This window comes from Lagenorhynchus albirostris, chromosome 1 (assembly GCF_949774975.1).
Source record: "Lagenorhynchus albirostris chromosome 1, mLagAlb1.1, whole genome shotgun sequence".
Taxonomy (NCBI): Eukaryota; Metazoa; Chordata; class Mammalia; order Artiodactyla; family Delphinidae; genus Lagenorhynchus; species Lagenorhynchus albirostris.
The window spans coordinates 184,418,343-184,431,028 of NC_083095.1; the positions used below are offsets into that span (position 1 = coordinate 184,418,343).

The 12,686-nt window shown below is 42.7% G+C and overlaps 1 protein-coding gene across 8 annotated transcripts in view; it reads right to left on the reverse strand.

Annotated features, from left to right (window-relative positions):
- Positions 1 to 12,686, reverse strand: part of FRMD4A (FERM domain containing 4A) — a 378,187-nt gene that overhangs the window by 114,046 nt on the left and 251,455 nt on the right. For all 8 annotated transcript variants that reach the window (XM_060162157.1, XM_060162173.1, XM_060162166.1 and 5 more), the window contains exon 8: positions 1,711 to 1,794. In XM_060162157.1, the coding sequence (XP_060018140.1) occupies positions 1,711 to 1,794 (84 nt within the window). The remainder of the gene's footprint in view (positions 1 to 1,710; positions 1,795 to 12,686) is intronic.

Below are 12,686 nucleotides of genomic sequence, written 5' to 3' on the forward strand. Positions count from 1 at the left end.
CGGATGTAGATGAGGATGAAGCTGTTCATAACGACAAAAGAGAAAGCATAAGCACGAAGGAAGGAGTTTCTGTGTTGGCGATAATGTTTGCATACAGAGCAGACTGTGGAGGTAATAGAACAAAATCCAGAGAGAGAAAGAGGAGAGGCAAGGAGGTGTTCATAGCTCTGAAATGAGCACAGGGTGTAAAAAACGTTTGGAAACAAACACATGCGATAATTGAGGGAGGGATTAGGCTGAAAGCAACTCTGATTCCAGACAACCTAGCAACATTACAGCCCCCGCTGGCAAATACATTTCACAAGGTAAGATCTACCAGCTTCTCAAGTTACTTCCTTGCATCTCCTTCACCACTGGTTTCCTGAAAATGAACCGCTGGGAGGATAGAGAAGGTAAGGCCCAGGGAGCATAAGGAATTGGGGAGAGGGCAATTGGGTTCCACGAACAAGGCAACAGGAGTGCCATCTGGGGGTGTTCGTATGTGCACACTGCCAGGTTGGAAGTCTGGAAATTGACACGTGCAAAGTGTTTGCACGTTAAACCAATTTTGTTCTTTGGGGGCAAATTAGAAGGATCTAAAGCCACTATTTATGGACACCTGTGTAACCAAAAAAAAAGAATGGCAACAAAACAGTTCAGAGAGATGAAACTGGGGATGCCAGCACAAGGGTGGGAGCTCTCAGCCTCAGGGTTCAGCTCTTTTGTTTCCCGTCCAGCTGCCCCATCACCACTTGGTCTCTTGGCAAGAAATGATTTAGGTACTGGAGTTTCATCCTGCTAATGCCCTCTGCAGCAAGACGCACCCCATCCCAGCCAAAGGAATCCCTTAAAGCCACCCGGATGACTGAACAACTAGTCTGTCGACCGGAAAGGTGTCTGGACAGGATGAAATGTTAGTAAACCGGCAACTTCATAAAGCATATTACAGAAGTGCTTCAAAGTCATATGTTATAATTCAATAAGATTGACTTGTTCTGCGATTTTTGTTTTATCTTATTACTGTTTTTTAAATAAAAGCCATTACAGTGCTTTTTGTCAAGGAGTCAGAAGGATGACTGGGGGAGCGGCATTTTGCTTTCAAAGGACAGTGGTCAGGGCTCGCTAGCCCAGCAGTATTTCAACACACTGCCCGGCAATGCAAACCCCGCTCCACTGTGACCCGAACCACAACCTGGGAACCGTTCAAGTGCCCGACTCATTCAGAGTCAGTAATTCAGGGCCCGACAGATGAACTATGGTGTAATGTTACACGGAAGCTAAATCAGGAGATATTAAACATTGTGGGAAAGTAAAAGAATCAATCTCTCTCTTCTGCAAAGAAAAAAACCCAGTCCTCCTCCCACACCTCAAAACCCCACACATCCTGTCATCAAATGACAAGGATTCCAAAGCGAAACTCTAGCAGCTCAGGAAAGACTCTCCAAGAAGGCAAATCATCTAGAGGGAAATTTTAGAAGGTTTTTTTGTTTTTTAAAGAAAGAAAATAGGGAAAAGAGGTCTCACACATTTCGTGTTATTTAAATAAATGCAGAAAACAGTTTCATGAAGACTCAAGCCACTCGATACAGTTTGCAGTCGCTGTCTGATTGGGGTCCAGGCGGAACCGTGGTGGCGGGGAGGGTGGACAGTTGCCAGGAGCCCCCTGCGTCCCTAGAAGGGGCTCCCTCCTGGAGGGGGGATGCCTGGGGCATGCAGGGAAAGGGGGCTTACCAGTAAGCCAGGGAGGGGTGCTCCTTCAGAGCCTGCGTGGGAAGTGCTGGTAGTTTCTTCAAGTCCGTCCTCACCACTTCATTGCTGGAAGACAGGGCAGACAGGGAGCATGGCAGAAACATGCTCAGCCTTGGAGAAAACCACAGCACCACGCAAGGCGACCCGGCGCAGCCTTGTCCTCAGACCCCGCATCTGTTCCCCTTTAGTGAAAAGCGGTGCTTTCTTTGTACTTATTTACTTAGCAGAGATGCAAAAGAACACACAGCACGCAGAGGCCAGGGGCCTTTCCTTGTAGAGGGCAGGGCCGGGCAGAGCCGTCTCAGATGCCTGTGGGTTCCTTTCAAGCCCTGCATGCCAAGGGGGCACCGATGAGTGTCCCCGGGGCAGCAGGAATGTGGGCAGAAGGGTCACCAGATTCCCCACGGGGGGACCTTAGGGAGGTCTTGAGGGCCCCGCCGTGGGCTTTGAGAATGGACAGCTCGACTATTTTTCTCCTTAAGCTGTTTCCCTCACTAACCCACAGGCCAGTTTTCTTTGCCTGGATTGAGCACATGCTAGAAACTGTTGTCCAAAATATGACAAATGCATAACATTTGCTTTTTTAAAAAAATTTTTTGATTGAAGTATAGTTGATTTACAATGTTGTGTTAGTTTCAGGTGTACAGCAAAATGATTCAGTTACATATATATATATTTTTTTTCCCCACATTCTTTTCCCTTATAGGTTATTGCAAAATATTGAGTAGAGTTCCTTGTGCTTATACAGTAGGTCCTTGGTTATCTATTTCGTATATAGTAGTGTGTATCCGTTAATCCCCAGCTCCTAATTTATCCGCCCCCCTCTCCCCTTTGGTAACCATAACTTTTGTTTCTATGTCTGGGTCTATTTCTGTTTTGTATATAAGTTCATTTGTCATTTGCTTTTGACATGATCCAGAAACAACTCAGAAAGTGTTAAGTGGATTATCAGGCGCTAGGAGGAGGTCTTACGCGTCCTGTCCTTGGACCAGAAATTCTTCCTTCCCTTCAGACTCGCATGATCCCAGGTCTGGGGGATACTTTAAATTCCCCTAATTTAACCAGGGGGCTTCAGAAGCTTGACGCCCCTGTGGGCGCTCAGCAGACCCGCACCCCTGCTGGGACAGGGACATCTGGGTGTTGGCCCCCAATGTCTACCTCCAGAGCCAGTCAGCAGAATTCACTGGGGATGTGTAAAGGTGTCTCCCTGTGCTGGTCCACCAGGGCGCCTCACGGCCCTTGCTGTGAAGCCTGCATTTACACACAGTTCTAACCCAGGCTATGGGAGCAGCTTCCGTTCTGCTCATGCAACTCAAGGCAGATACTGACCACCGGGACCTTGGGCAGTAGCATCTAGAAAGCAACGAGACAGGAGCTCACAGGTCAATACAAAGGAAGGAGGGAACACCACAGTCACATGCCTTTCTGTGGGCCCCCGCCCAGCCGGAAACACTGTCTCCAGCTAGGAACCAGCAGCTACCCTTTGGATGCCAAGTGCCAGTGGGCAAAACCATTTCCATACTTCAAGTTCATGTACCTGGTGACCAAGAAACACATGGATGTGACCTTATAGCTGCTCCCAGAAAGGGGATTTTTCAAGTGGACTAAGAAACAGTGACAGTGAAGTTTGTGAATCTTGGCTTTGGACAACCAGCCAGAAGGAAAATCTCAACTTGTAACTGTTGAAATCAATAAATCTATTTTATTTTATTTTTTTTGTGTGGTACGCAGGCCTCTCACTGCTGTGGCCTCTCCCGTTGCGGAGCACAGGCTCCGGACGCGCAGGCTCAGCGGCCATGGCTCACGGGCCCAGCCGCTCCGCGGCCTGTGGGATCCTCCCAGACCGGGGCACGAACCCGTGTCCCCTGCATCGGCAGGTGGACTCCCAACCACTGCGCCACCAGGGAAGCCCGAAATCAATAAATCTAAGTCCTTGAATGGTTGTCACGTAGGTGGCAAGGGTTTATTGATTAATTATCAATAAGTTGAATGTATTTATGGAGCCCCTGCTATAGGGAGACATAAAAAAAGGATAAGCCATAGTCCTCATTCAAAAGGTGCTCACAATTCAGTGCGGGGAGTGAGAGGTGCGAATAAAAAGAGAACTGGCTACATGGGCAGTACTGGATCATGTCCATTCAAACAACAGACTAAAGTCTGGAGGAAAGGAAGGCCCCTGTGGGCTCTGTTGTGAAAGCAGACTTCGGGGCAGGGCCCACATGGAGAAAAGGACAGGAGTCTTATTGTTCTTCTCAGTGGAATACAGTAGAGTATGGAGGCCAGGAACTGAAGAGATCAATCAGAACGGGTGGTATGGAAGGGTTAAGCAGACCAAATAAATGGCAGATTAGGCACAGGATTTTGAGGACCTTCCATGCCAGGCTGGTAGAGTTCACGTTTAGCCAGGAGGCAAGGGTCAGCACCGGAGCTTTTCACACAGGTCACCTCCTTGTGTTTAGGAAAATTCAATTCCCGAGCAGAGTTTGGAATGTTTACTTGCATGTTATTAAGGCATAAAGGAATAGTCAGGGCCCCGAACACCCAAGAGCCTACAGTGATGAGTTTCTGGGTCTTATCTTCCCTGTTTATGAACTATAAGCTCCCTGAGAACAGGGATTTGTTTCACGGACTCATCGGTGCCTAGGGTGGCACCTTACAGGTTGAACATTTATCGAATGGAACTGTGAGAAAGACAATTAAGTTGAAGCACGAGTGTGGGTTTAACTCCCACTCATCACATCTAAAGTATATTTGGGGAAGGAAGGAACTAAAGGAGGAAGAGATTGTCTTACCCACTAAACACTCATTTGTTGGCAAACAAGCATCCCCGATGAGAGTCCCAGGTCTGACTTCCTGGCTGGAGATGCAGTGGCTTTTTTTTTAGCGCTCCCCCAGGGCCAGGTGACACAGACAAACACAACAAGAAATCACGAAGGCGTGAAGCCCGTCCAAATCCATTACATTCTGGAAGGGATCCAGGGCTCTTAAGCCGTCCCAAAGGACAACTATGTAGAAATGTCCTATTTGCCTTTCTGCTGTCTGTAAACATCTGTAATGACTTAGAGGGGGCCAGCCCTGTCAGATGATCTGGCCATACCCTGGCTGCAAATTACAACGCTGCCTTAATGGGAGACCTGGTCACTCTATCTCCAGAGACTTGGGAAGCTGAAACTGAAAGAATGTGCTAGAAGTTCCCAGCTTCCTCTCTCAAGATTTTCTACTTGGACGTTTCCCCCAGAGTCAGGACAAATGATAAATGCCAACTTATGAAATACCCTAAAACAGTTCCTTGTTCCAAACAGCGGTCAGTTTCCATTTCTAGCAAAAGAAAAAAGGTCTCTAGGAAAATCACTTGCTAAACTGAGAGTAAAACTGAAGTCTTCTTATTTTTAATATTAACCAGATTTTATTCACAACTTTTAGGTAGTGATTAATGCTGCCAGCAAAAACTTGGTCTCTCAATGATGCGTTAAGTCTTTGACTTGGGTTTTTTTTGCTTTGTTTTTTGTTTTTAAGATGATGGATCGTGGTTCTACTGTCTACCCTGCTCACAAAACATGGGAAGTTTGAATGATCTACTGTGGAAAACTAAGGTTTCGAGCAATATGCGTCAACGAGGAGATCTGTCACAAATAACAGCAAGAACAAATTTAACCAAGACACAATAGAGTGAAGAAAGCAAAGATGAAATTTGATAGGACGATTAGCAAAATCCACAAGGTGCTTGTTTTCCTTTAAAAAAATGACAAAACGCTTTTTCAGAAGATTTCCTTTGGGTTAAATGAGATGTCCATAACTTGCAGGACAAACCCGGGGCAGACAGAACTGGCTTCGTGTGGAAGAATTCTTCCTGAAACCAGTGCTTTTGAGGTGTCCTGGTACTAAAACACTAGAGCACTAAAGCCAGAAAGTTACACTAGCGTCACAAAAAAGGACTAACACAAAACTCAGAGACAGTAACATCATGTTAGTATCCTACTAACTCCTCCGTATTTCATGAGTGTATCATGAAGGTCAAGTTCTCCAGAGAGAGGGATTTCATAAGTTAAAAAGAGTATTACGGGTCCTCATTACCCACAATTCCAAAAATCTGAAAATCTCTAAGATATAAAGCCTTCTCACCAACTTGGTGGTGAACCTAATGTTCGACCTTTCTCTCTCTCTTCCACTTGCTCTGAATATCCATATTCTGGTGCAGAATCATGAACAGACTGGATTCCAGGAGCTGCCTCAGACGCTGCTGTGGGTGTTACGGTATACTCCGCATTACCCATCTAAAACCCACAAAGTTCTGGGTTCAGAAACACTGGACCCTAAAGTTTGAGAGATGCATTGTGGATCTGTGTTACTTTATTCAACGGTACAATACATCTAGAAAACTCTGAGACAGATGGATAAGGAGAGCTGTAGATTTTCTCTTCTTTGCTTATCTTAATAACCATGCAGGAAACAATTTCTCTCCTTCCCTTCCCTTCTTCTTTTTTTTTTTTAACCAAGTTGAACTTCATGTTCTAGCAAAGAAAATGGGGACACGTGGCTATCTCCTCCCTACCACATACTCTCCTTCAGGGGTACAGGGAGGCTCACAGAACTGGTGGCTGAGGACGATGCTTGTGAGGGTTCTCTTGTAGTTGTGTGACCATTTGCAGACACCAGGGAAGCACCTGCGGGTCCCTCTGAGATTCTTCCAGCAGAGGATTCTGGATTCCGGGCATGTATCATGGATAAATATGCCACACTAATTTGCCACCTGTACGGAGGGGCAAAATTACCAACATTTATGAATTATGTGCCTTTATTTCTGATGGTAATGGCTAATTTATCTAAGTAAAGATTTCTTTCTTGATTAGTGAGTTTGGTTTTCTAGGATGACAGAAAACATTTTTTGCGTTTCTAACATAGTTGTAATCTTGTAAAAATTCAAAACAAATTTTTTATAAGCCTACAATTTGAGACAATAATTCTACTCAAAAAGCTGTTTAATTTTCTATGTTATCCTTTTGAGTCAAAATCTTAATTCTGAAAAACTGACATAATGTCATAGCCGTGAACCTTTTTGTTATTACCAAGGTCAACTCAAAATATGATATTGATATTAAAGAAATATTTAGCAAATGAGACACGCTGTCATAATACAAAATTGCCTCCTTTATGGTATATCTAAACAATTCCCATAGGATTGGAAGAATATTCTCCTGCAAAATACCCTATCTGAATACTTTTCTATGCTTGGAAACTGTGAATTACACACTTGAAAAGCTCAGTAAAATGGACTTTTGTGCACAAAACAAAGCTTTCTGTAATAACCTTTCCACTTGAACATTTTGTTTCAAAATTTCAGATTCTGTTCCTTTCAAAAGGTCTTGCTGGCATGAAAGATTCCAGCTGCTTCTCCCTCTAAGTCCTTTAGAAGTCATGGGAAAATATCACACACCCCATTCTCTCTCTCTCTCTCTCTTTTTTTTAAATAAAATAACATACAAGAATTATATAACTTTAAATTCTTCCCACAAAAACTCTCCTTTGGGCTGCATGTGTTTCAAGCTTAACAGATGACTTTTTTTCTAGTCATTTTCCAATAGGGAAATTTGCAAGTTTGGGTATTAAAGGTACTATTAGGTTATGTAAGTTGTATTCCAAATGTTGACTCTTCCAAACACAGCTGTCTGAGTATTTTTTTTTTTTTTACTAATTATCTAAAAGTCTCAGCAAATCGATTTCTCTTAGTATATAACCCCATCAGCTGTTTTCTTTCAAGAGGCCAATTAAAACATTGTAGGAAAATATACCGCAAATGATCAAATGCTCTAATACTGCTTTAACACTGAGCTCGCTATGACTTGCAGTAGTACAACCACTTAGGTAAGTGCAAAGTAATGATGTTAGTAGATTCAGAATTGTGATTTTTTTTTTTTTTTTTTTTTTGTGATACGCGGGCCTCTCACTGCTGTGGCCTCTCCCGTTGCGGAGCACAGGCTCCGGACGCGCAGGCTCAGCGGCCATGGCTCACGGGCCCAGCCGCTCTGCGGCATGTGGGATCCTCCTGGACCGGGGCACGAACCCGTGTCCCCTGCGTCGGCAGGCGGACTCTCAACCACTGCGCCACCAGGGAAGCCCAGAATTGTGATTTATAGACCACTGCCTGAGATTAATCAACTTTCAACGCTGTATCTTAGCAGGGCAAGAAAATAATGTCATCTTTTTAAAGATAGTAATCTGTACAAATGTTTATGTTACCAAAAAAAGTCTTTTAGAAGAAAATCAGCCCTTTATCTTCTTTTCCTGTTGATCTTCTAAAATTCTTCCTTTAACCTATGACTGCCTAAAAGGCATCATCTAGTCTGACAAAAAAACAAAACAACAAAAGCCTACAAATAGGGAATTTTCAGATACCAGTAAACCAAGTTTCACTTGCAGTAATTCACAAATGCTCTTAAGAAAGGCAGACGAGATTTCATACAAAGAACAAAAAAATCAAGAGGGTACTTTTTTTTTTTCCCCACAGAAATTTCATTTTATCTTTCTGGCTTAGTGAACACATGGTTCCATGGTTTACAGAAGAGGAAATATTAAAAGGTCTTCACTTTTTTTTTTTTTTTGCTTCTAGCTGCTCTTCTAGAGACCTAAGACCAGGCAGTCCGTGGAAGCTGAAAGGAATTTTTCAGGACAAATAAATACTCCAACTCCTTTTCTAAAATGGAGGTAAAACTCAATTTCCCTGCTACTCATTTCTATTGATGGAGTAACGTGTTGCTCTATTTCTAAAGCATTATTATTATTATTAAGAAGCAGAATTGGAACCCTGTAGGTTGATAAATCAGGGTCACAGTAAGACTCTTACTGACCCTGGAACTCTGATAAGCAGATATTCTCCCACTGGCACCAGCCTTTAACTTTGTACAGACGTCACAGAAACTGACCCCTCTGTATTCAATCACAGCATTGCTTTTTTGACGTTGGCTGCTGTGTTTCCTTGGAACAGACAACCTGCAGATGGAGGGCAGCCTCCCATCACCTCTAAAGCACATGATGAACTTTGCCTAACAGGTAAGCAAAATGTGACCCACAGAACTTTACATGGGATTTCCTTAATATCAGCCCTTTTCAGGTGCTGTTTGCTTACTCGTCCTTATAAGTCTTTTAATGATCAGCATCAATACATCCGGTTCTCTGGAACAAAGATATTTCCAGGTCCCAACAGACGGCCTGGGGTAACCAAGCTTTACCCGTCTGGTTTCAATAAATCTTGTTAGCAAAAAATTCTACAGAACAGATGTTTTTTTACTAGTCCCTGTTAATCTGCGGATGATTCTTTATATCAAAGGCAGTATGATTTGGGAATGTATTTATGTGTCTCAGCATAAACTATTTTTAATCAATTCACCGATTTGGTAAAATGTTGTTAAAATGATTATTTTCCCTCCTTTTTTTTTTTTTTGGTGGCCCCCTTTCAGAAAAGGCTGACAGAAAGTAAAAAGTGAGGCTATTCTCAAAATCAGAGTATGAAGATTAGCCACTAGGGTTTTCAGTTAAGGTCCCCTTAGGGAAAAAAAGCAAAAAAATCAAATTCTTTAAATAATACCTTGCTTAGTGCAGTGTATTAATAAGTCTTCTATTACATTAAATTAGAATGTAACTATACAGTTTGAATGTCCTGTTCAGTTGACTAAATTAGGTGTTCCCTGAATTGACCTTTTTAAAGACAAGAGTATTATTTTTCTATGGTAACCGAATGTTTGAAAGAATTTTTTTGGACATCTTTATTGGAGTATAATTGCTCTACAATGTTGTGTTAGTTTCTGCCGTATAACAAAAGTGAATCAGCTATATGTATACATATATCCCCATATCTCCTCCCTCTTGAGTGTCCCTCCCACCCTCCTTCTCCCACCCCTCTAGGTGGACACAAAGCACCGACCTGATCTCCCTGTGCTACGCAGCTGCTTCCCACTAGCTATCTATTTTACAAGGAATTTTTTTTTTAATAAGAAAAATCAGTGCTCGGCACTTAAACCACTGCAGAGTTTATGATGAATAAAGTATGTATAAAATCCTAGAAAACGTGTATTAGCTGACTAATGCTCAGGAGTGATTATCAAAGGAGAACTTTTTGTTTTTAGAACTGTTTTGACCCTTTTCAACCTAAGATTTGCTTATATAGCTGCCATGATGAACAGTTCTTAGGCTATTCAATTGTTTTAAACAGAAATGCCAACTCCACTGATTTCCTCATTGTTGATGGACATTCATTTTTTTTTTACATACATATGTACCAGGAAATGAAATACGATCACTACATGCTTTGCTAAGGAAAACAATACAAGGGGAAAAATATTTTTAGATAAGACGATTTCCTCAACCTTTCACGATATCTTACAAATTTGTCTATGCTAGAATATGAACATGGGTGACATATATTTCTTCCTATCATGGACAATACTTCCTATCTATACCTCACTCATTTTCTTTCAGCAACACTGAACCCAAGATTTCATTGTCAAGCTCAGTAAGACAAGGAAGTGAACATTTCCATTCACTGGAAAGAAAAGGGGGTTACATGAGAATAATCCTTCAAGCTCAATAAGACAAGGAAGTGAACATTTCCATTCACTGTAAAGAAAAGGGGGTTACGTAAGAATAAGCCTTCAGGGGTCGGTCTGCTGAGCAAAAAAGAGTCCAAAAGGAGAAACAGAACAGCTTGTGAGTTTCATGAGAAACAGCAGTTATGGCTCTGGGTTGACCTTACATAGCTCTCGTTCTATTAAAGTAATATCAGCACTTGCGACTTCTCCCTTTTGTAAAAAGAACCCTTTTCCTCTTGTACATCAAGGAACTTGCTCCCCTAAGATGTAGATTTTTTTTGGCCCAACTGAGTGGCTTGTGGGATCTTAGTTCCCTGACCAGGGATTGAACCTGGGCCACAGCAGTGAAAGTGCTGAGTCCTAAGCACTGGACCGCCAGGGAATTCCCATAATATAGAGATTTTTAATACTCATTCCACATCAATGTAATCTGCATATATTCACTGAAATGTAAACATACAGGATAACAGCATCCTGGGCAAAGTAGCTTTTTAGGAAGGCAGAGATGCAGGATCATAAGGCTATGAAAGAGTTACTTTGCCTTTTGTGTGCGACCATTAATTTCAAAGGTTATTTGATCCTCTAGATTCTAGAAGATCTCAGAATTAAGCCCTGGACCACGTGCTGTATACAACGCTTCCCCGGTGCTCTAAGTTGGCATCTCCTGTTACGAATGCTGCTCAGGAAAATGTACTGTGTTTACAGGGTGTGTGTATAAGTCAAAGCCATTCAGTTAAATACGATTAAGGTTATAGAGTCCGGCATTCATTAATAGAGCAAAAACGACTTTCTACAATACTAAACTATGAGGATGGGACATCTAAAATGCCTGATGTTTGGCCACCAAACCAAATGTTATGGGGATTTTCCCAGATGTGGATGGGAAGAGGTAAAAATCAAGGATTACTTCTCTTGTTCCGAAACTCCGGGCCACTCAAGCATATGAACCGTGGGCTTGTACAGAGAACGGTGTTTATCAGGGAATCCCAACTTCTGTGACGTGAGTTTTACGCTGGGAGATAAACTGACCTTTTGGATAAGGTGTCTGACCTCTCCCCTCCCCTGACGGCTATTTCTCACCCCAGACAGCTGCTGTTATAAACAAACTGCGAGGGAACACTTTGACAAATGAAGCCAAACCAGGATCCTTTGTTTCTCTGCAGCCAACAAGCTGGGATTCCACAAGCTCCTGAGGGGGCCATGAGTTACTGGAGGCCAGGCCTGCCCTTCCTCCCCACTGACCATCCCTGTAGCCCCGCGTTCCCAGGATCTGCGGGGCCAGATGACGCTGTTCTCAGCTCACATTCCATCCTGTCAGGGGACTCTCAAAAATAAATAATATTTACAGCAGAGTTCAGAGCCCGTGAAAGAAGAGGCAGGGAAAAGTATCTTCAGAGTAAGTGGACCGGACAATGGAATCCACTGGATCTGTGGTTATTAAACCATTTTTTCACGGGACTTTAGAGCCTTTTGTAAATAGATATGAACCTGCACTTACCAAGAGCCTCAAGTCCAATACCAAATGAAAGGCATAAAAAACTAACAAAGAAAAAACAGAACAAAGTATAGTTTCTAGATCCTGAAAATGTTGCACTCAATCCATTCGGTCAACAGTTATTGGCCACCTACAAGGTCTCCTGCTAAGGCTATAAATAAACCTTCAGCGTCCCCCCCAGAAAAAGGACTACCTCTGTTTCATAGCAAGAACTTGGGAAACCTAAATAAAAGGGGCCTGGAGGTCTCCTTCTACAAATAATCAAACTGAGCTGAAGGGACTATATTTTAGGATCAGGGGTCATCCCACTACAACCCACTGGCCAACCCTGCTTGTTTTTATGTGGCCTGTGAGCTAAGCATGGTTGGGAAAAAAATCTTAAGAAAAAAGTCTTAAACGGTTGGGGAAAAAAAAATCAAAAGAAGAAGAATATTTTGTGGTACATGAAAATGTATATGATATTCAAATTTCTGAATTTATAAATAAAGTTTTATTGGAACACCGACATACTCATTTGCTTACCTACTGTCTCTGGCTGCTTTTGCACTTAGAAAGGGAGGGGTGAGTAGTTGCAACAGAGACTGCGTGGCCTGCAAAACCCAAGTATTTACTGTCTGGTTCTTTACAGGAAGTGTTTGCTGACCCTTGTTTTAGATTGTCAAAGAATTTTTTTGGTTTTGCTGAGATGTCTGAGTGAGAAAATATACCTCTGCCTTTGCTAGAAAGCCTTAGAAATGCATGGCGAGCAGAGAGAAGGCAGCTAAGACCTGAAAAACCAGTCAGCATGAAGTTGAGAAAGCTGGACAATAGAGGGAGACCACCAGGTGAAGTAGTTTAGGCGGCATCACATCCCCCAAAGCAGGAGAAAACACCCAAGTTCC